The following is a 24,487-nucleotide window of genomic DNA, read 5'->3' on the forward strand; positions in this document are numbered from 1 at the left end:
ATCCATGCTTTGTAAGTATCACTGCTAATCACAGCAGTATAAAGTTCTTGAAAGCCACACATCAGCAAATGGATGCCCTTGTGCACTGATGTAACATGTTGGTGTAATGAGGACTTTACTCAATGTGCTCAAAATCTGTAGGAAGTTCCTCTGGATTATTTGTGATGTCAGTATTTCAGCTGTTCAGCTTTAGTATCTCAGCTTTTCTGCTTTTTCATTCAAAGCCTTAATATAGGAGAAGATGAACAACTTTTTTTTTAACAGGACTTGAATTTCCATGTCACCCTTGAAGTTGTGTGCAGTTGTGGCAAAGCCCTGGAAGGAGCTGTGACTTTGGTCAGCCTTGTGGCATCAGCCTGCTGAGCCTGGTTCAGCCTGATGCACTATTGGACCAGAGGCACAAAGGGTTGAGAATAGGAGAGAGATTCAAGGCTTGTGCCTCAGCTGGTTTATTGTTCTTGGTGAAAATCATAAATGTCGATGGAGTAAGATTGGGACATTTTTTCTTAATGAGTGAGCTGAGGCAATTACAGGTTAATATTCCAGAAACCTATTTTTTTTTTAAATCCCATCAAGTAGCAGTATTTTTTAATCCAGTGTCTTCTAAATAAGAAAGAAGTAAAGGAATGAGATGTAACTATCTAAAAAGTACTTCCTTGAAAGCTGTCAGTGTCCTGGTGACTTGAAAAAAACACACTCAATGAATATTAAAGAAATATAGCATATTTAAGCATTAGGTGTTCATTATCATATTAGTAGATAGCCTAATGTGTTTTTCTATTTGTGATGCTATTGCATTAGGAATAGGTGGTGGTAAAGTGATGTCTAAAAGCTTGATTATGGTGGCGTTATGTAACAGTCACTTTTCAGCACTGTTATAGTGTTTCAATTTGCAAATTTTACATACTAAAAAAAATCAGTTCAGCAAGCTGCAAACTTTTAAAGACTTTAAATCTGCCAAATTATAGCCACTTATTTCTGCCTGACATATTTTCAGCTTAGACCCACATAGGAGCTGCCAAACTTGTTTCTTTTCATTACCTGTTCTATGTCTGGCTCGAAGTTTAGATTTTAGAAAATGGAAAAAAGCTGTTTGTGAAATCACAAGGCTCTTGAGCTCTTAGTTTCCTCTTAGTATCAACGTTTATTTATTTAGGTTTGGGCTGGGTTTCAAAAGATTGAAATTGGAAACAGAGAAGGTGACTCTGAATACCATTTATCTGTATGTAAGCGAACATTCAATGTACATTTAATTTAAAAAATTGCTGTTTCCTACAAGAGGGAGATATTTTTCACATTGTTAAAACATTTTTAGAGGTCACTAGGTGGTCATGTCACCAGCAGGGAGTTTTTGTTTGGCAGGCTGCATTAGCAGTTAGTAACAAATGCCTCCCATGATTCTGCGTTCAAAAGGAGTTGCTTTGCAAGTAACAAATACTTACAACCTGAGAACTGAAGTATAAAAAGTAGTGACAGGGGAAAATGTTTGGAAATGTAAACCAGCATCTTTAGTGGCCAAATTGGAGTGTTTAGGGAGTTGAAGATTACATATCTACTTTATACTTGAGCTTGGAGTTTACAGAAGCAATAATATTTTCACTACTGCAGTTGTGAGTCTCATCATTTCCAAGGAACTGTAAATTTGCAGCTTACAGAAGTCCTTGGTTTGGGCTGTAATTAGCTCTTTCAATATAATTGTCATCATAGCCTTCACACTCATTTTAAATTTTGTTTCCTTATGTGGATTTGCATATTTTATAAATGCCTATAAATATTACTACTTAATCTTCCTCAGACTCAAAACTTTTTAAAAATTAAAAAGAAATAAAATTGAATAACCCCGTTTGTACAGAAAGTTTGGTCAAATCTACCCTGAGAGAGAGTGGCAGCCGTGTTTGAGAAATTCTTTGTAATCTCTGTTGTTTTTCTGGATTGAGATATGGTGTGTAAACATTTGCTGGTGGGAGTACAATGGAAATGGTATTTGGAAAGTGAAAGTACTGAGAGTTTCACTGAAAATATCTATTTGTTATATGTGTAATACATTTCATTTTTAAACAAATGTCATTAGTAGCTGGAACAGCTAAGGATCTCTTCCTTGAAATATAGGGTTCACTTTTTCCTGAGGAATATGATAGAGACATTCTGGTTATTAAAGTGTATCATTTAGGCCCATGTCATCCCACCATGCAAAAGAAATCAGGGAAGGACTCTGAAATAACATAATGCCCATGGTGATGCTAATCTGAAGCAGCTGCTTGATTTAGGACTGCTTTGATTCACACTTAAGCTCTGACCCTGGCACCTCTGCTGTATTGCCAAAATCTCCACAGTCCTTAGGCTTTATGCGCTCGGATGTCCTCCATAGGCTGGCTTTATTTTTCATTTAAACTGACCTTGTCCAGAGTGAGCACCTCTTGGCAGGAGAGGATCTGTTGGTGGACACACTGCTAATTCCCACTTTCACATGAGGTGCACTTTCTATGGAGAGTCTGCGAGGGAAGGACAAAGCCAGAACTGGGATGAATTGGACACATGTGGTCTTTTCCTTGGCACCTGGACATACATGTTTTCTTAAAACAGAGCTTTGCACTCCTGCAAGAGCATCTCTTGTTGATGGACAGTGCTGAAAATCTGTGAATGGAGATTCTCTGAAGGATGGCAGGATGAGATCTGCAAGTAATCCCATCAACTCACCTTTACATTTAACTTCCACAGGAAGGAAACTCTAGAATATATGAGATAGGAGAGAGTTGCTGTGCCCTCTGATCCTGTGGCCTTGTTAAAACCAGGCCCCCAGTCTGGATGAGCTGAAGAATAATGTGCCCCAGCTGTGCAGGCTGCATGGAGCACAGGGAACCAGGAATCTTTGGCAAAAAAAGGTGCTTGGAAAGGCACTTTAGGCCAATTGATACCACATGGTGACCTTATGAGGACTAGAGTCCTTGGGGTCCCTTTTCAGAATTAGACTTGGACCAAATGTAGCAGCTGGATGTTTTTACTCTGGAGGGTTGCTGTGGTTTAGTAAGCTATACTCTTGCTTGTCTGTATTGAATAGGAAAAAACCTCATGCCTGGAATTCTCAATATCTCTATTTTATTATACTCAGAAGACACATTCTGATAATTTTTTCTGGGGATTCCTGGCAGTAGCAGCATGAAACTTAATCCTTACCTCAAGTTCTGCAGTACTAGAGTAGCTTGTGCATTACTGTGCTTAGGGCTCATGAAGGTGCAGGAGAGCATTTTCACAGGTCCATGGGCCACTGATAGATCAAGCAAGGAGCAAAGGACTTGTGTCTCTTGTGTGTGTGAGTGTGTTTGAGCGTTACCTGTTGCTCTAAAGCCTGCCAGCAAGCTCTCCTGTTCCCTGTTTCAGTGTGGACATTCTGCTCAGGTGAGCTGGTCTGGCTCCTGAGAGGGAGTTTTGTTCATTATTGGGATATAATCACACAACACCTGGAAGCAGTGACTTTGTGCTGGACACTGACACAGCCTATGACTAATGAGATTCACTTAAAATATTTTCTTGATTAGGATTTTCTGAACTGTGATCTTACCTGATTGGAATAAACAACAATAAATTCAGACCAAGAGTTTTATGGCCCTTTGTAGATTTCTCACCACTTCAGTTTCTGTGCAAAAAGGATCAGTGGGATATATTGAATATTTTTCAATAACTTCATTTTCCTTCAATCAATTAGTCTGAAGTCACAGGTTTTTTAAAGCATATGTAGACATATTTTGCTATGTACATTATGAAATAATTTCAAATTGGTGGGTTTGTAATTGTAGCTTAAAGAACAGTACATCACCTTGAAGGTGACAATTGAAAATTGATCTGTGAGTCTTTAAATGTTGAGAAATGCTATTTTTTCTTTTGGTAGCTTCTGTCCTCTCCTGCAGCAGCTGAGGTTTATATGTTATGTAATATATTAATTTAAGGTGATTTGTATTAGATCAGTCTTAAGAAAATGAATGCCACAGCTTTTTAACTAGCAAATTTTATCAACATTTTTAGCAAATTGCCAGTGAGGGGCAGTAGTCATTGTCAGTAATAATTTCTTTGTGGACTTGGAAATTTTTCCTGAGTCTCTGTTCTGTTCCTTGAAAAACTAAGGCCTCTCTCTTCAATCAAAACATATGCTTGTGTCCTTGGAAGAATTTAAGGTGTTTCTGGAAAGGAATTGGGGACACAGATGGGGTTCTGTCCATCTCTCAGTTCAAGAACTGGTCATTTTTAAATACACTCTTAAACTTTGGGTATTGTTTTCGGCAGATTTTGATTGTGCTCTGATTTATTCATTTTACTGCATTGTGACTGCTGGTTTAGTTACCAGATAATGACACAGAGTTAATGATGAGGCACTCCAGAGATTAAACTGCTCTGATGAGTTCTGCCAGGTAGGTTTTAGGTTTGTGCAGTGTGTTCATCAGTTGTGTGTGTATCAGCCGGCTGGAGCTGGGGCTGTTGGGGTGCATGGGGCAGGGATTCCAAGCCAGCCACGTTCCTGGCCAAGGGACAGTGCTGGCACAGCTGCAGGGAGCAGAGGAGCTGTTGGGACTGAGGTGGAGTGGAAGTGGCAGCAGGAACTGCTAAGACAGAAGAGAGGTGGGAGCAGCACGGGGCTGTGAATGGGCAGGGTGCAAGCTGGATCACTCAGTGGGACATTACTCCTTGAGAGGTTCTCAGATGCAAAGGGTTGGCAACTAGGGACATTGCTTACAGACAAATGGAAAGAACTAAAAAATTAATCTCTATTTAGTATTCCAGATCCTTCAAAATTTCACTGGCTAACCCCAGGATTTGATTATAACCAGTAAGAGTTATTCTACCTGTTGAAAAAATACCTACTGAGGAAATACTTATTAGCAGTTCCTCCTTTTATTATATTCTGCGTGTCTTATTCACTGTAGTGATTACAGAGAAATAAAAATAATTTTTTTTATTATATGAGTGTCTGAAACAGTGTTTTCTTAGAACACACATTTCGAGGTATTGTCAACACATGTGAAGCTGTGTTCCCATACACTTTGCTGATTTGCTTTTCACTTAGGTAGTCAGCACTGATGTGATGAGTTCCTTCCTCAGCTCTCTTGCTTCAAGCTACTCTGCTTCCTGTGAATGTGAACTGAATATGTCAGCCTTTATAAACATCATATGGACTCTGTTCCTCCCAAACAATTGTAGCTGTTAGTAATTGTTCATTACGGAGTAACTTCCACTAGTGTTCAGAAGCATGGAAGTAATTTGGGGAGAAACATACTTTGTTCCTTTGTATTCTGTATATTACCAATCTCTGCCTTAAGGATAAGCTGAAGTCAACTGTAGAACCATGGGCAGTGTTGAAAAGGTAGCTTTAAAATGGATAGAAGAAACAAACCAACTATGTCTTTGCCAAGTTTTTAATACTTGAATGTACTTTTAAATATTTTTATTTTACATAGTGTTTCCTACATTTAAAAATACCTCAGTTCTTTGTTAACTAGAACTTTGTTTTCTGTTGTTAAATCACAGAGTTTTGTAATGAATACAATAATAACCTGCACGCCTTCCTCTTTTTTTTTGGAAAAAAATAAGGCAGACGTAGATAAAATTTCTTTGTGCTCAATCCTGGTATGAATTTTTGGTTTTTTTAGTCCAGAAAGGATAATGCTGTATTCTCTCTTTCATTGTCTTTTTGGCAAGTTTTTATGTTACTTTCTTATTTGGGGAAGAATTGTTGGAGCCAGCTAGCATGGTTCTCATATGCTTTAAAGTAACGTCTAGAATGTTTCACATCATTTTGTATTCTGAGTCTATGCATTTTCTGTTGTACTGGAGGGCACATTCAGCAGCAGAGGTACCTGCAGGGTTGAGTTGTAGTGACGAAGGAGGTCCCTTTTGTGCAGCGGGAAAAAAATCCTACACCTACAATTGTACCTAGGCTTTGATTTGGTTACTTCTGGCTTCTTTGAGCAGCTGAGGTGCCATTATTTCCTCCCACCTGTACTGCATCTGGGCTCAGTGCAGAAATTAACAGCTGCTGTTTTATTTCTCATAGCAATGGCACTTCTATTAGCATTCCTCCTTCTAGTGACAGCTCATCTGAAAATGGATCACATTATTTGTGTGAGTCACAAGGCCACCCGGATAGCAATTTCAGCCAGCATTTTCCATAGCAACTGCTTCTTGGGCTGATTCTGCCACAATTCTTTCCAGATGTGCTGTTGATTCAGGTAATGTTCAAAATCCTGCTCAGAAATTTTTCTTTTGGTCATGGATTCTAGAGCTTATCCATGGTTGCAGTAAGTGCAACTTTGTACATAGCTTAAAAAAAAAAATCAACCACGGGCATGCAGAGCCTCTAGAACATGTCCTCTATTTGTTTCTAAAGAGGGATTTTTGGTTTTTTTTTTTTTCAATTGCTGAATTTGGTTTTCTTTCCAAAAACGTTATTGATTTTTGTTAGATGGACAGCCCATGTCTTACATTTTGGAAGGAATTTATGGATTTTTGTACCATAGCCACTGTAGAAATTCAACGTTTTTTATTAATTCAAATGTTCTTGCAAACATAGATCTTGTAGGACTATCCCTGGGGAAACCTGATTTTGCTATTTGACCTGTGTTTGGTAGCTGCTTCTGGTAAAGTCTCAATACCCCCTTCTCCCAGGAAGATTGACCTAGGTTATTTTAACATATAATGAGAATACCCCAACTAGACCAGTCAGTTTCTGTCACAGACCTGGCTGATAGCTTGAGAAGGAAGTGTTCTAACAATGGAGAGAGTTGATAGATAAAATATTGACAAGAGAGAAACACCAGTTTGATTGACCAACCAACAAACAGTAAGAGCCATATAGTTTTTTAATTCTAGTTCACTGATGTTAATGATTTCAAAAATATCATGTAGTACTGATTTTCAGTAACCAGTGTGGTTTATGGATTAATTGATTTTTTACCCATTTTTATAGTAGAATTTGAACCAACTTGATTGTAGCACAAAAGCAAAGCCTTTTTTCTCTGAGTAAAAGTCCTCTAGTTTAAGAAGTTTTGCTAAAGACTATCAGAAATGTTACTGAAATCAATAGGGACTTCATGTCTTAGTTCATATCACGTGTGAGATGTTGTTTATGAAGACTAAACATTCTACAATTCATTATGGAACTACACTAAGATATCTCAGTTCTGTTATTTCATTCTGTTATTTCTGCTGTGCTTCTTAATGCCATTCCAACATCCATCCTGTGGCTCTAAACCTGACCAGTCATGGTTTATACCTCTTTAGTCTGCCTTGAGAAAGCACCAAGTGTCTTCACTGTGAGCCAGGGTGGGTTATTTTAGAACTCCAAGACTCTCCATATGCATTTTCTAAAATGTCTCCTTAGTCAGAAACAGATTTTCAAGCAGTTAACCCACCAAAGAAGATCAATGAGGAAACTTCTTTATGTAAAGTTGAATCATGTGAGGTCTTCATGCTTCTGGCAATGCTTGTGAACAGCTCCATTAGCAGGGAAGTCATATAATTAAATAACATCATGTGGTATCCTATCTCTTTCATTTTTAATCTTTTAAGATACTAATTAGAGAAATATTTGTGTGCTGCTGCCTAATTTCCTCTCTCCTTATAAATAAAATATCTTGTTCCTACTCCAGGCTTTCATTGTCTTTACTAATACTTTTCTATTTTATAGTTATTCATTTCATGTGCTGTATTTTGGGTATGCAGTATTTTTTTAAAAAATAAATTTGGGTTTTTTTTCCACTGAGATAAAGTTAATGGGACAGGGTTTGAATAAATATTCTTTGATACAACATTTTTAGGCAATTAGGTCTTTAGACATTCTGCCTAAAGAAATTGTGGCCTGCTAGTTAGAGAAGAAATGAAAATAACTTATCTTCTTTATCCAGTTTACTTTTTTTTTAATATTAGCTCCAGTAATTATTGGTGTTAATACTTGTTTTCTGTGGCTTGTTCCAGTAGTTCCAGATATAATTAAATTGTCAGAAATGATATGTTAAAGTTTCTTCTATGCCTAGTAATACCTTATCAACCAGGCAAGTTTAACAGAAACATAATTTTACAAAATAAAAAAGTTGTATTGTAATAATTGGTAGAATTTCCTGTATCAATCAAATTAAACTTTGTAACTTTTAACACATACTTGTAGGAATAAGTGATGAATGTCATCATGTTAGAAAAGGTAATGATGTTTCTGACTTCCCAGACTCAAGAGTAATTCAGGTAATTCTTTAGGTGCCCAGGCAGTTTTATTTGTCAAAATTGCCTTCTAATGCACTGTAAAGCTCAAGGCATGAGTTCTAATATATTCTTACTGATTTATATATTTTGTTTCAAAATGGAGCCACTCTGTGACATATTTTCATGTGATCTGCATTGGATTTTGTGAGTTTTATGTTTGTTGTTCAAAGGGCAGTTCCTTGTAGAATTGTGAAAATTAGAAGGAAGACCTTAAGAAGGAAGACTTCTTTTAAAACCAAATTAATATTTTTGTTTAATTTCCAGTGGAAAGGAAGGAAATTGAGTTTTGTGTAATTTTTGTTTCTATGGATAATTTTCTTGATCAGCATTTACTAAAAGCTGAAAAAAGCCCCACTGATCCTTTAATATAACCATCTACTTTGTAACAAATGGTAATTTGGAATGTGTTTTCAACTCAATATTAAGGACAGATTACAATTAACAAAAGTTAAAGGTTGTTTTTTTTTAATGTGATGTTTCTGCATCTCAGTTTTATATGTCTTTGACTCAAATATTTTGAATTCTCTGAAAATTCATTAAAACCATAATAGCTCTTACTAGTAACATTTTTCCCTGCTTAAAGCTTTATTTGGCAGTTCAAAAACATTACCAAGAACTATATTCTAAAGATCAAACCATTCCTCCTCCAAAGCACTTTTATCTTTGTCTTCTATAAACAAAAAAAGCGCTGTTGAAGGATGAGGGGGCTGACAATGACAGATTACCTGTAGCTTTGTTTTCCTGTTTAACTTAGGTGGACCCTGTGCAGTGCCATGTTGTGCTGTAACACAATCCCATGTGCTCAGATCCCATTGCTCTTCCCTGCAATCCCCATTTCTGCATTGCTTTGGGCTGTGGCACAGAGCAGGCAGAGGGATTTCATCCAAGTGTTGGTGTCATTCCTGTGGAGAATCAAACAAAGCCAAATGAGCAACAGGAGTCAGTTCCAGTAAAAAGCTGCAGAACTCAGGAATAATTGTCATCTAATTTCTTCCATTATGTTTGCAGGACTGTCAATTATTTTTCCTCTGTATTTCTCACACAGTCTGAAGGTTATTATGCCTGCTCCTGTGTGAACTGCCTGTTTGAATGAATTGGTAATGCAGTGGTTATGGAAGCATGATCTGTGAAACTCTGATGTAATTGGTTTCACAATGTCTTTTTTAGCCCACCTGTTTTACTTATCCGTCATTAATAAATATAAGTTATCAAGACATCAGGAGTACAATGTTATAGGGCTTGAAAAAGTTCCAAGAATTCAAAGGGCAGTTGAGTGCCCAACTTGAAAACTAGTCCTGAAATATTGGCAAGAAGTTCCTTCTTTGCCTTTTAAAATCTGGATTAGTTTTGTTTCCTTAACAAAGGACCTATAACCAACCAACATTTCAAGTTGCCATTAAGGAGGAGAAAAGTGATAATAATTTGAAGTTGCCAGTGTAAAGGCAATTTGGGAGATGTAAGGAGAGGTATGATTACAGGAGAAATGAACTGTGGCTCTGGGGATGTAGAATGGAGGAGGACAGATGGAAAAGGAAGCTGCTTTGTCAAGAAACTCCTTGAGGTTATTCAGAATCAGGTCCTCTCTTTTGCTTCTTTCCTTTTACTCTGAAATTTCATATTAGGAACAGATGAATCTTCCCTTTTCTTCCTGATTTTAGCTTAATTTACGTCTAATATAAATTGAATACAGGTGTAATATAGAGGCTATTTGTTGTCCATCTCACATAGTGTAAGCACTAATACTTAATGCTCACACCTGCTTTCAGCAGAAGACTTAATCTGATGGAAAATTCAAGATTTGATACTCAGATCATGTGAGGAAAAGTGTTTGGTGGGTTGGAGTGTGGAGTGGGTGTGTAAGAGCAGGCCCCCCTTTTTCTGTCCCACACTTAATGGAGCAGCCCTTTCTTGGTGTGTTTGGGCTGTGGAGCACCAATAGTTGTCTGTGTTTGCTGTTAAGGGAGCCAGGACAACCCAAAATGCAATTTCATGCTCTCTTTGTCTTCTGAAAGTATTTCAAAGGGGTTTGTTCTTTGAATACAGTGCAAGATAATTGTTCATTTAAAAGGAGTAATCCATAAATGTTCTTTTGTCAAGCAACTGGAGTGATAAATTTTCTGTCAGAAAAAGCTTTAAAATACCAATAATATTCTGGAGTTTATTTTCTAAGATGCATGCACATCCATAATGGATTAACAGCATGTTTTAACAAACCATTTATTTGCTTTGGGAGTGACAGAGAGAAGCTGTTTCAAACAGGATCTCTCATCACCGTCTATCTCTAGTCACCTCCTACTGAACTTAAGGTTGAATACCGGGGGTCACAAGGGAAAGAAAACAATAATTAAAGTGAAAAACTTGATTGAACTGGGTTTTTTTTTTTTGTCTTCAGTATGATTAGCATGTAAGAAGCTGGCTGAGTATTGTACTGTATATCATTAGTTCAAACATTTCTGACTTGATTTAGCTTTAATAGTGGCTTTTTAAATTGCATTTCTGTATTTTGTGGAGAACGGCTTAAGTAGTAAAGGCAGTAAAAGTTCTCATTGTAAGGTCTTGTTTCTATAAATCTTAATCTTGGAATTCTGCTAGGTTACAATTGGACTGTTTCTAAGGACTCACCCCACCTCCCAAAAAGTTGTCAGGAGTTCTTTTATTAAAGCTCAAAAAATTATTCTTAGACTAACAGAGGTGGGGAGTAAGGCAGGAGTGTTTACAGAGCTCACTTCTAAATTGACTGTGATAAGTGGCAATGCAATGTATTATGATTAGAGGTTTCTGGGAGACTCTTTAAGAAGGTTAACTGCAAGGCAGCTCTCAAAAGAAAGCATTTATCTTAGTGGTCATCCTTCAGTGTTTTATACTACTGAGATTTTTTTGTGGGTGGTTAGAACCATTTTTTTGTGTTTTATTAGCTGTATCTTGAATACCTCCTACTAGCTGAATGACAGTTTAGGCTTATTAAATCTGTTCTTAGTACATTTTTTTATCCTTAGTTAATCTTGACTAAATATATGCTAGTGAGCAACCCTTTTTTCTCAGTTGTTGCCCATATTTGTTAAAAAAATTATTCCATTTGACATTTGTTTAGGCTGAAGTTTGATAAAATACTGTATACAATATACTTTTTCAGTTTGGCATTCAACAGAGACTTTCATGGATTTATTTCTTCTTGCATTATCTTATCTTCCCTTTCAGTATGCTAAGACTTCCTTTTCATATTAAGTAATTTTTTCACTCCAGGACAGATGCTTTCCCAAATGCAAACTCTGCATGTGTATTGCTAGAGATCCCCAAGACTGCATTTTTCAGGTGTTATGTAACATTAATAATTGAGTTATTTTGCTATCACCTGCTTTCTCTAATCCTAAGTAAGGAAATTTTTTTAAATCCAGATTTTTCTTTGACACTACTTCCAGTGACTTTACTAAAAGATTTATATTATTTTATACTTTCTGTTTGTTTAAAAGCTATCTCTATTTTCATACTAATAATTGATCATTCCTCCAAGGAAAGGACTCTCTGTATTTGACTATCACTGAGGAATGATCATTATTACTACACCTTGGCTAGATATTAGGAGGAAAACATTTGCTGCTTTCTTCTGCAATTTATGGACATTGCTTCTTGTTTTGTGTGCCATGAATATAGAAAAAAGTAGTTCTATTTCAATTTGACATAGCCTTTTAGGTTCTCATTACTGTATTGTCACTCAGAGACTATTTATTGTAGTTTTTCCTGGTGTTTTCTCATCAGTCATTTCTCTGCCTTTCCCCACATTTTTCAGGGAGTACTGGATTCAGTATTTCAGCCAAAACCTTTTGTGTAGATGAAAAGACTCACTTTTGCCTTGCAATCTATTTTTGGTTTTAATTCTTAATATGATACTTGCCTTATTCACAACAGATCACCAATATGGAGTTTCTCCTTACTCTTCTAGACAGCATCTTTGGTTTGTAAAGACCAATTTTATTCCTGTCTTCATGGCACATGAAAATCCCCCCATTCTGAAACCTCATTGAAATATAACAAATAGATTTTCTAGTCCATCATTCATTAGTTAATGGAAACATTATACAAACTGGAATTTTGGATAGAACACAACTTGTGTAAATTCCTGGTCATCAGAGTGGTAGTGTTTCTTTCATATGTTCTGTTTGTATTGTATATGAAGTGATGTTAAATATAATCAGATTTTTGTGCAGATTTCCTTGGTACCTCTTAGTGGAAGCACTTGGACAGTCAGCCCAGATCCCCCAGCTGTGAGTGTGCTTATTGAGAGACTGTTGCATTCACTGGCTCTGTGTTAAGGAGACTTGGCCTGAGGTTGCTGTGTGTGGGTTGTTGCACTCAGCATTTGCCCGGGGAGGAGAAATTTCATTTCATAACTTTTGCTTTTCCAGGGAAAAGTTTTCATTCCTCTCCTTGCAATAATCAGCATATTGTAGTGGAAGATATAAGTTAGGAATCCTAGGAATTAATTTATGCAGGTGAAAGAAAAATGGACAGAATAATTACCAATGTGGAGCATTTGCTGTTAGGTTTAATATATCTTTTTTAATTTGAGGGTTTACTTACTTTTACTGTGAAAAGCTAGACTGGTTTTTTTTTTTTTTTTTTTTGTGTTAAAAATACTACCCTGTTATTTGTATAACAGATTAGTTTGCCAAAAAAAGAGAGGAAAAACTACTAATAACAAAAGGGATTACTCTTTATAAATATTACTGTTAAAGAATGTCATTTAATCCACTGCTCCAATAAATTATTTTAAAATGTATTTTATTGCTATAATTTATTAAACAATAAGGAGACATTTTGGCTGCAAATAGTGATAACATCTCTGTAGAACTGTATTTGGATAGTCATTTTTTTTCCTGACACAGTAGATAATTAGGAATTATAAATTATGCTTACACTCTTAGGCACGTTAGCTGAGAGTGTATCAGACTGTATGTTGCTCTTGGTGCCAAATCAGATCCTGATTTTCAAAAATTTTAGCACTAAAACTCATGATGAGTTTCATTTCTAGCAGCAAGGTAGAAGTGCATGACTTATCTGAGAGATTTAGGTAAAAACCTTGCTACTAGTTTACATTGTGTTTGTAGGTGAGAAAATCATTATTGTCATCCACTTTGCTGGCATTTTAACCCTGTTCCTAATGGCCAGATAATCTCATTTCAAATGTTTGCTGCAAAAACAGTCAAGTTAATTTTTTAGAAAGGTTACTGAATAGCTAAAACAAATTGCTTCTGTCCATGAGGTTTTGTTCTTCCATAGGAAACTTGAAGTATGATGAAAGGCTAGCATAACAACTTTCACTGATGTGGATAAACTAGTGTGCAATATGTAATCAATAGGATATGATAACATAGAGATCCTGATCTGTCCTGAGAGGCAGCTTCATAAATGCTTGGATCTCTTTACTTCCAGTGGCTCACAAGTATGGACGAGATCTTTTTCCACCTCTGTCTTCCAGGGACTTAGTGGGGGCTGGATCCTGGTCATGCAGAAGGAGGATATGGCTTTCCTCAGGTGCTCTGTCACAACCTGCATCTTTATTTTGTATTCTTAAAAATAATAATAAAATCTTTGGGCTTCTCTGTCTTCACTCTGAACAGAAGTAGTTAATTAACAAGAATTAAAGCAACTGACCTATCATTTGGTAGAATAGACCAGCTGTGTCAACCTCTTGTTAACCTAGATGCCTGGTTAAATGCCACTTATATTTGAGGCTATTGCTGTTGAGATTTTCTATGATAATAAACATGGATAATCTGCTGCCACATCCAGGAATGTGTCAGTGGAGACAGGTGCTGTGCCCACCCTGGGCAGGCTGTGTGAGCCAGCCCCAGTCTGCGAGCCATCAGCACTTTGTGTGGCACCGTGCCCGAGCTCAAACACCTTGTCTCTGATAGCTGAGGCTTTGCAGCTTCTCAACAGAGGCTGGCACACATTTGGGTATAATAATAATGATTTCGGTGGCTGCAAGAGTGCTGGCAGTGTGAGTTTGCATTTGATGTGTTCTTCATTCCATGTGGCTGGGGAAGCACTTCCCCAGAAATCCCCACCCTGGTGTTGCGCACTCGTCTCCTCCCAGCTCCACTCAAATTAACTACAAAGATTTAAAAAATATGTTGGCAATAATTTTACGGGGGGAAGTTTAAACATATATGTGCTGTGGGTTTGATTCAAATCTTGGAGTGTCTCAGTGGACCACTTGTGGTGTCATTTGACAGCAGCTATTTCACATGACTCTGAACCACCATTTCCTGGAAGTGCTTGATATGAGTCGTTATGTCCTGGAATCAAGTGTTTGGTTACATATTTTCCCAAGCATTTTCCCAAGATAGGAAAATCCCCATCAGCTGAGAAAATACATGCTAGGGTCTGCAAAATTTTGTGGGTTTGGGCCTGCAGAATCCAGAGTGCAGATTTTTCAAAGCATGTTGACTGGCTCTCCTCTCCTATGAGAGGTTTCACCTCATCTGTTACTTTAAAGTGGAGTGGAGAATATTGCACAGCTGAGCAGTTAAGATCACAAGATCATATTTTGGCTGGCAGTATAAAAAATATGGATGTGACTGAATCCTATTATCAGATGTTGAAATGATACCAAATAATTCAGTAGTTCTGACTCTTCTTCCTCACCAGTCAGGTTTGTCTTTTTACTGCGGATTTACTTTCGGAGAAGTAAAATTTCAGTATAGCTTCATGTCCTTTTCAACCTTTAATCCTTTTATTCAATTTTTGGCTTTTTACAGCTGTAATATGTGTTAAATAACTATATATCATTAAAAACCTCATGGGTTACAAGTATTTACTGTGGAATTTGCTGTTAGAGAGCAGACATTATATTGGGGTTGGCTGGCATGGGGTTAACCTACACAACTTAAGAACACAAGTTTAAGAGTTCTGAAACCTTGGAAATTCTGTGATGTAGGTTTCTTTAACACATTCAAAATGAAAATAGGTAGGTTTGTGATGGTAGTATTAATGTTTAACTTGAGATATTATAACTGGAACATTGTTACACTTCTAACTGACTTTTCGCTGTAATTTTATGACAGCATGCTCTCAGAAAAATGCAGAAGAGTGAACCTTATTTAATTTGGAGGAACGTATTCCATGCCTATGTGCAATATGCCGTTTCCTTTTCTTTGGCTTTAAAATCACAGGATACCTTTATTTCTGCCAGGGAACTTGTGTTATCATGCCTGACATCTGTGGGGCAGGTGAGGCCCTGGCACAGGGTGCCCAGAGAAGTGTCTGTGGCTGCCCTTGGATCCCTGGCTGTGTCCAAGGCCAGGTTGGCCTTTGGGCTTGGGGCACCCTGTGACAGTGGAAGATGTCCCTGCCATGGCAGGGGTGGCACTGGATGGGCTTTAAGGTCCTTCCCAACTCATTCCATGATTTAATGATAAATTGCTTGCTTTCTGCAAGTTCAGAGGAAATGAATAGAGTGGCAAACCACTTTTTCTTTCTATTTTGATGTATTAAAAATCTAATATTTTAATGAAAATGTTATGGAATAGGTATTTGAGCACAACACATAAACAAACTGAGAGCCTTCTACAAATCACTACACAACAATTTTTATGCATTATTATGAGGTTTGTAGAAAAACAATGTACCTATATTTCATTTCAAATTAGCATTATGAATATGCAGCATTCTGATATATATTTTTTGTGTCATATTGATTATTTAAAATAATTCATAACTATAATTTAAATTAAGACTGTTGGAGTCCTACAGAATTTTCTTTTAAACATCATTTAACTGAGATTTGAATGAACAAGACAGAATAATAAATGAGACTATTAAAGTGTATGAATAAAATGCAATTGTTTATCTAAAATTGATCCATGTCGCATAACTTCACCTAAAATAAATGGGTTGTTTTTCTTTGACTCCATCAGAAATATTGTCCTATAAATATTTATATTAATACATTAGGAACTTTGAAATAAAAGTGAAGTAACTTTCTTGACATTTTTGCTGGCAAGCAAAGGACTGTGAGAATTCCAAACTTTTAGCTCACCTTGACTGTATGAAGTTCACGAGCTGTATTCTTACATTTATTAGCAGTTGGAGCCTAAGGTTAATTTATGATTCATTTATCCCTGTTTATTTTTTAATGATTGATCTTATATAGTTCTGGGAAAAGGCACAGGCCATAACATATTCTTTTCTAAAAGCTATTAGGTATTATGTGCTCTTTCTTGGCTGATAAGTCATAGACTGTCACCGAGTACATTGCAGAAGGTGAATAGATTTCTTTTATTTATGAAATTAAAGGACAGATTATGGCCTTGCCAGAGCATGAGCTTTTTAGGGTAGAAGACACTGCAAGATCTGTGCTTTTGACTGCATGTTGTAAAAAATTTCCTTTGTCTTACGTCCTCACAAACTGTTTGTGATGTGCCCCTGTGAGTGTCTGTGTCATCCCATATTTGAGTGCTGCAAGATTCTGTTTGCTCTCTAAAATTGAGAGGTCAGGATTACAAAGGAAGTGATTTATCATGAACAATCAGATTAAAACCCTAGAATTTTACTTTTAGAAATGTATTTTTCTGTTGACACAGCAAATAATAATAAATCCATAGGAAAACTTATAAGTAATATGAGGAAGACATCCAGAGATTCCTGCAGTGAGAACCCTAGAGGACCAAGTTAACAGGATAACATAAAAATTGGTTTTATCTCTATCACTTTGCTTTCTTTTATTCAATCTCTATGATCTGCATAATTCAAAAGAGATTTGTGTAAGGTATTCTAGAATTCATGGAAGTGAATTACAAAAAAAAAATCAAAGATTTTTAAAAGCAAGACATTTTACAGAACTATTAGATATCATATTGTAGTAAAATAGACTGAGATAAATGGTTGATGAAGCAAATAATGAAAAGTGTATAAAGAGAAAATTTTGGCTAATTTTTTTATTTCATGATTTGGTGAGACCTGACAGTGTTTGCTATTTAAAGTGTTCAGAAGGTAGGTGATTATTCTCCTAGTGATTGAAAGAAACATCTCACATAGTGTGGTACAGCAGTATATATCTGTTTTAAATGAGAATTTAACAATTTTAATTTTATTTATTTTATCAGACAGGAAGCTTTGCTTGCTGCAATTAGTGAAAAAGATGCAAATATTGCCTTGCTTGAGCTGTCTGCTTCAAAGAAAAAGAAGACTCAAGATGAAGTAATGGCCCTAAAACGAGAGAAGGACAGATTAGTACATCAGTTAAAACAGCAGGTGGGGAGACTTTCCTTTTCATACTTTCATGGAAACAGAAAACTGGCCCTATTTCCATTTGTACTGTTTTATGCTGATGTCCTTTTGGAAGTGTTCAAGCCAGGTCTGACCTGTGTCAGCAGTTGCACAAGGTAGGATGTGTTCCATTTGAGTGTTTATTGCTTCTCTGGAGTTGTTAAGAATTAGCTGCACATTTACTTGGCTCACATTATATGCAGCCAATACATTTTGTTTCTCTCTTCATATAGTTCCCAGCCTTCTTAATTCTGTGAAAGAGGACAGCAGATGCTCTTTGCAAAAAGCAAGATCTGTCCATTCTCTGGACTCTTTTTAATCTACTCTTGTTCACTTATTTGCTTATCTGTGGTAAAATAATTGTGTTTTCAGAAGGCTTCAGGCTTTCTGAGAGGGTATCTAGAAATTGTGATTGTCCTTGAAATGAATTCTCAAATGGGTAAAAATCACTGTGTCTTCAACACTAGAAGTAATTTGAGGTTTAAATAAAACAACTTAGTTAAAAAACCCTCTAGAAACAGATATTATCACATATATTCTGGCAATGATGCAATTGTCACCAGGTCAATCAGCTGCCCAGGATACTTTTCATCAAAATCTATATGATAAATAGGGAGATATGCTTCATGCTTTTTATCACTTCATCCCACTGTGCTGCACCAGAGCAGATGATGTTGAGTTCCAAATAATGTTAGGGATTTTTGTTTTGGTTTTCTTTGGAAAAGAGAGGGTGCTTATTTTTTTTAGACATCTCCCTTTTTTACCTTCATCTTAGGTTACTGAAGAGTAAATGGATACACCCCTTTGCCATGTTCCATGATACCTTTAAATATCATGGGTGTTCATCAGAGAACTGAGCAACTGTTTTGTTGTTGTGCTTGTTTTGTTTTGGTGTTGTACCTTTAAGCCATTGCTGGAAAGTGTTCAAAACATTGATGGGTTTCTTCAGACAGAGAGAAGGAAGAGGATTGCTAGAGAAGCATTGTGTTGGAGAACTTCAGTTAGAATTGTAACCAAATACTTCAAATACCTCCATTATTTATAGCGATAAAGATCTTCAGCAAAGCTATTTAACTAGATTCAATTGATGCCAAAATAATCTCCCTGTTATCTCAGACACCACAAAAAAAAGAGTCACCAGGAACAGGAATGTGGTTTAACCAGGTCACCCCTTTATTACACTTAAGAATTATCTGATAATAGAGCTTGTAGGCTTCACTCATACTTCTTTAATCCCTGTGGGGAGAACCACTGTGTACCCCAGAGGTTTCTCATGTGCATCCAGCACAAAGGCTGCTCTGGCTGTGCTGGGCAGGGGCAGATTCCCCTGTGTGATTCAGTTCCTCTGTTTCCTTGAGAGATGCTCCCTCTTGAGCTGTTCCTGATTCTCAAGAGCCTCAGTGAATGTTCAGCTGCAGCATTGCTTGTTTTCTTCTGCTCTTATTTGCCCCACCCTCCATTTCCACAGCTGTTACACTGCTGAAAGAGAGAACTCAGAAAAGCCCAACTTCTTCAGCCTAATGTGATCATCAAAGGAGAAATATTTATAAATATTAGAAGATGAATCACTAAATAATGCTAAACATTAACATAAAGCCCTAAATTCATCCCTGTTCTCTATTGTAAGAGGAATTTTTGCATTGAGAGGCAAAATAACATGCTGGTCCATGATAAAAAAATCTGTATTCCTCCCATATATATCCACATTTTCTGGCCTTTGTGAATGTTAAATACATTGTAAACCCCTATTAAGACATTGATTTTAAAATAATTTGTCACAATTTTTCACACTGCAAAATAAAAAGAGGCATCTTAGAGAAGTGAAATATTCTGCCTTTGTCAGGAAATGGGAATATTTATGATTTATTTTAATAAAGCTAGAGATAGGCATATCATATTTTAAAGATTAAAATGTTATTTATATGAATGATTTGAGCCATCTTTTTATGGCTTGTGACTGTGTGAGTTTAAGTAAAAGTTCTGTTATTTTTAAGCTGGAAGAAGAGAATTGTTTTTATGTCAAAACCTAGATAACCTAGAAAAATTATTTGTATCACAGTGTATTCAGCTGTAAAATTAGTTGTAATAATTCTGACCTCTGTGTTGCAAACACATTTTATCACAAGAAACAAACATTTAATTGCAATGATTTAAATACAATTTAGCAGCAGCAATCTGTCAGTTAAATGTTTATTGTTTAGTGCTTAAATAATTGGGAAGCATAGTAATACACTCCCAGCAAAACAAAACCACTGGAATTGCTTTGATTCATACACCAAATGCTATATTTTGAGAACTGTAGAACTTTGTAGTAGGCTTTAAAAAAAACCTTTCAGTAATACAGTATTAAACAAAATTACCATGTGGGCTTGGCTGAGTGCTTACATAATGTGCATAATCACCCTGGCCAAGATTCCTTTGGAGAATTCTGAGAAGGTATTTTTAGATAAATTTGTACAGTGATGCAATCCTTCATGAAATAATTAGCTAGAAAGTCAATTTTTAGAACTTCTCAAGAGATTTTGGGAAGAGCAGAAGACACTGCTATGTTACTGATTCATCCTGAACTTGGATACTGAGAGAAAACGTCCCAGTTGTCTCTTTTCACTTGTAGGATATAGTGCCAAAAATGTAAGTGCACTTGGCCAAAATGCAAGGTCTTCTAACTCCTTGAGAGCATTTTATTTTTCTTCTCAAAACATGAAATTAGAAACCTTTCCAGTGCTTTCAGGGCTGCAGGTGTACAGAATACTCTGGCCAGACGCAAAGCTGGTGTTTGGCAGAGTTTTTTAGTTCACTGCTCTATATTTCATCACATCAACATATTGCTAATGCAGCAAAAAGGGTGAGAAACCATCAAGGAATTTAAAAAATGTGTGTAATCACACTTCCTCAGCAAACTAACAGCTAGCAATGTTTTCTCTTGCATGCAATACACAGAATTATTTCTTACTAATTACCTTGTAAATATTTAAAAAATCTCTTTCAGCAGCAAATGAGTAAAGTGGAATTGTAGGCAGCATGTTGCATTACATATACTGTTCTAGTTAAATACTGCAGAAACCTTGCTACTCTGATATTATGGTGGTGGCATCAAACATTCAAGAATAACAAAATCCCCCAAATTGCATTTTCACTGATAAATAAATTCAGCTTTATTTCACTGTGTGTTTTATGATATTGAACGGGTTTATTTTATTGTATGAGAAAAAGCATATTTCTAGAAGTTGTTGTGATTGTGATTATTCTGGCAGCCCAAAACATTTTTCTGCAGCACTTTGAATTAATTAATTAATTGCATTTAAGCTCTCTGTATGTCTAACAAGCATGAGAGCAGAAAAGTCATGCCCTAGTATTTCACAATGTCATTACAGACATGGTTATCTGCAGCACTTGTGAGCAGCAGCAACTCTAGGGTTGGTTCCTGATCACTGTTGCTTCAGTTTCTGATGCTGTACTAATTTAATTTTCTGATTGCCTTGAATTTCAAAGGTTTGAGTATTATAGGACCACATAATTTTATTATTCCTCTTTGTGGTGTTGTTGTTATTGCTGTTGTTGTTTACACAGATCTGCTTCAGACAGACATTTATTGTGCAGTTGAATTGTGCAGTGTCACTGCACAGTGAGTAGAATCCATGTTAAGAAGCCATTCACATGGGTACTGCAGATGCAATTGATCACTCTGCTGCTTTTTTACCTCTCCAGTTTATGCTCTTTAACATTAGTCACAATATTGGTCTTGTTCAAGCTTTGAGCCCCTAATTAAGAACAAAAGAGAAGTCTGAGACCCTTAAGTTATAGTTTTATTTTTGTTGCACTTATGGTGCACAGGTTCTTTGTTTATTTTGGACAGGTGAGAATAGATGTCTTAATAACTTCATAATCAGCCTGGTTATTTTTTCCTTAAAAGTTCTCAGAAAATGTGGTAAAATGACTTTTACTCTCTGATTTTAAATGTGGCTATTCACATTCCATTTATGTCAATACAAAGCATTCAGTGGCTTTACTGTCTTAAAAACCTTTTTAGTTTATACTTTTCTATTAATTAGAAATATCCAAAGTAATATTTCTGCATGTCTTAAAATTGGGGTTTATTCTCCTAATTTTTAATCTGATTTTTGGAATCTGTGTTTTTGCACATGGATCATGACAGTCATTGCAAATGGATTGAGTCTCAGTTTTTTCCAGTGGATTCCTGTGGGGGTGGAAGTGCAGAGTGCCACTTTTCCCTGCAGCTTTACACAGGAGGGGCACAGGGTGGGCAAGGCAGTGTGTGAGTGGAGCTAAAAGCCTTTGCCTGAAAAACAGTTGAAAAAATACTGAATATGTTGGCAGCACTCTCATGACACTTTTCACATTCTCAGTTAGACTTGACAATTTATATTATAAAATTTGATAGACTTGGGTCATAGCTGGATATGGTATCACTTTTTCCTCCTTATGCTCTCAGGAATCCAAAGTCTTTTGCATGGTATTTTTACACAAACCTTTTCAATGAGAGTGGCTTGTTTTGCCCTTAGCAGTCAGCCCCTGAAAGCACCACAGGCTTGGTACATGAGCCCTTTCCTGCTTTAAAATCAGTTTCTATTTGTTCTCTGAACAAACTTTGAACTACTGTTCAGAGTTTTTTGATTCTTGAAGGATCTGTGTCACAACCTAAGCCTTTTTTCACTGGTGATAATCTGGTCTTGAACTTATCCTACAACTTTGTTCAGACAAATGCCTTAACTTCACTGAGACTGAAAAATCTTAAATGGAAAAAGTAGGTAATGCAGATATAAAATAATATGTATATTAACACTGGAACTTTTGTAATTCTGGATCTGGCCTGCTTGGTTATTAAGTACCTCAAATAAGAATAGTGAATATCTCCATTATAACACTCTGAACTCCCAAGCCAAAAGGATTTTCTCCATCTGACATGTTTTAAACAAATCCTTATGTTCTACTGCAATGTACCCCATGATAATAAGACTAAATGTAGTTTAACACTTGATCTCAAATGCAGTGCTAAGTAGCCAGCTATTAAAAAAAAAGTAAAAAACTGTAAAAACTGGGTGTCAGATATTTCTGATGCTGTAATTGTGGATAAAACTGGTAATTTTTACAATCCAGCATCAAAAAGAAATTAACTATCTGTAAAGTGTCTCTATTAAGCATATTAAGACAGTGGTGTGATGCTGTCACTATTTCAGTCCATACTGAAATATACAACCAATATATTGAAATGAATATTTTATTTAGCAATTTTTGTTGCATACAATGGAATAAATGTAGTAATTTCAACTTAAGATATATTTTCTATATGATACAAATGGGAGACCTGGGCTTGTATTTAAATTGTAAAAATTAAAGCTAAACTCACTAATCAGACATAAAGGATGGTGAAAAATGACCAGTGCTACTAACCAGAGGTTTGCAGTTTCTAAGGTCTTATTTAGCTGCTGAAGTTTCTGATTCATGTCTGGTTTTAAATAATTATTATGGGGAATTACCTTTTTAAGGAGTTTTTTCCTGTTGTAAAAAGGAAAAAAGGGAACCTTCCTTCTTCCGTTGCTTGTCTGTTTTTAGTAGGCCCTGGCCTGAGATGTCCTCAGGCAGCTTCAGTTTCAGAGCTTTAATTATGCTTTTTAACCCACTTCTTTGTGTCTGTGTTCTTACATACTTCTATGTAATTACCCAGGTTAGTAGTAGGACTCAGACAAATACCTTTAGCATGACTTGAGCCTATACATTACTGAGTATGCTGTATTATTACAAGATATTTCCTGCGCTTCAAGCCATACTTTTAATTCTCAGAGCTTTAAGACTTCAAAACCACAAATTCTAAATGCCCAAAAAAAGTCAGACAGTCCATGTTCTATTCAGCATAGCTTTGTTTAATCACAAGTGTCAGAAAAGTTGAAATTTGGCCTCAGTACTTTAGATAAGTGTCTGCTTGGCACTTGGAAGTGCTGCCTGTCTCTGTCTGCCAAGTGTCCAATATCCCAGCTGGTGTTTGGGAGGCTGTTGTCCTTCAGCTTGTGAAGAGGGAGGCTTACCCTGAGCTTTAGGTTCTTTCAGGGTAAGTCAGTCACATTTTGTCATCTTGCAAAGCAGCAGGTGTAATGGTTGTTCATACCAGTTAAATAGTGCTCTAATTAAAAAAGAACTGAACTGTCTCTAGAGCTTCTATGCTCATGTTCAACACTATATTACCAGATCGGAGTCTCTGAAAAAATTTACATAGAAGTTGCTTTGCCCTGCTGCAGAAGAGTCAGAGTATTAATTTGTCCAGCAGTTGATTTTCCCTGGGTGGAATGTTGGATATAATGAAAACTTGGAAAATAGTCAGTACCTTTTCTTAATCCCTATTTTCTGTCCTGTGATGGCAGACAGGGCCTGAACATCAACTGCTCTGGGTTACATAGTACAGATGATAAGAATTCTAAATTTTAAATGTAAAACCATCATGTGAGTTAAGTAAATATAGATGTGAAAAGAAAAATACACATACTTAGCATGAAAACTTGACTGTGTCCCTTACATTGTATGGAACAGTCTTATCCTTAATGAGGTACAACCTAAAAAGAGTTAAATGCAGAGTAGCCAGGCTTTTCTGCAGTGTGCTATCATGCACACTCTGAGCCTGCATGCATCCTGTCTCTCACACTTTCCAAGACAAGTCATACACTATAACAGGAAAAGAAAAACATGCTTATTAGTCCATTTGGAATTTTAACAGGGAAAAATTTGTGTTCTTCAATGGAGGCAGGAAACAAAGCAGCAAAGCCATGTTAAAATGTGGTTAAGAGTAAGAATATAAGAACAGATTACATTACAGGGATGTTATAAAAAGAAAATGCATAATTAAAGCACTCAGTAAAACATAACACTGCCCCATGGTGATGCATTCCAACACCCATAAGGTTATGATTATTATACTTATTTAGCATTTTCAGTTGCTGGTTTGTTAACATACTGCAGGGTT

General features: G+C 36.4%; 1 protein-coding gene across 12 annotated transcripts in view; it reads left to right on the forward strand.

Moving 5' to 3' along the window:
• Positions 1 to 24,487, forward strand: part of ERC2 (ELKS/RAB6-interacting/CAST family member 2) — a 404,850-nt gene that overhangs the window by 253,426 nt on the left and 126,937 nt on the right. For all 12 annotated transcript variants that reach the window (XR_008483247.1, XR_008483246.1, XR_008483248.1 and 9 more), the window contains one exon: positions 17,352 to 17,499. Coding sequence is in view for 1 of the 12 variants with exons in the window: in XM_054280975.1 (XP_054136950.1) it covers positions 17,352 to 17,499 (148 nt within the window). In the remaining 11 variants the exon portion in view is untranslated. The remainder of the gene's footprint in view (positions 1 to 17,351; positions 17,500 to 24,487) is intronic.

This window comes from Melozone crissalis, unplaced genomic scaffold (genome assembly GCF_028551555.1).
Source record: "Melozone crissalis strain CALT ecotype California unplaced genomic scaffold, PUWL_Pcris_2 ptg000029l_1, whole genome shotgun sequence".
Classification (NCBI taxonomy): Eukaryota; Metazoa; Chordata; class Aves; order Passeriformes; family Passerellidae; genus Melozone; species Melozone crissalis.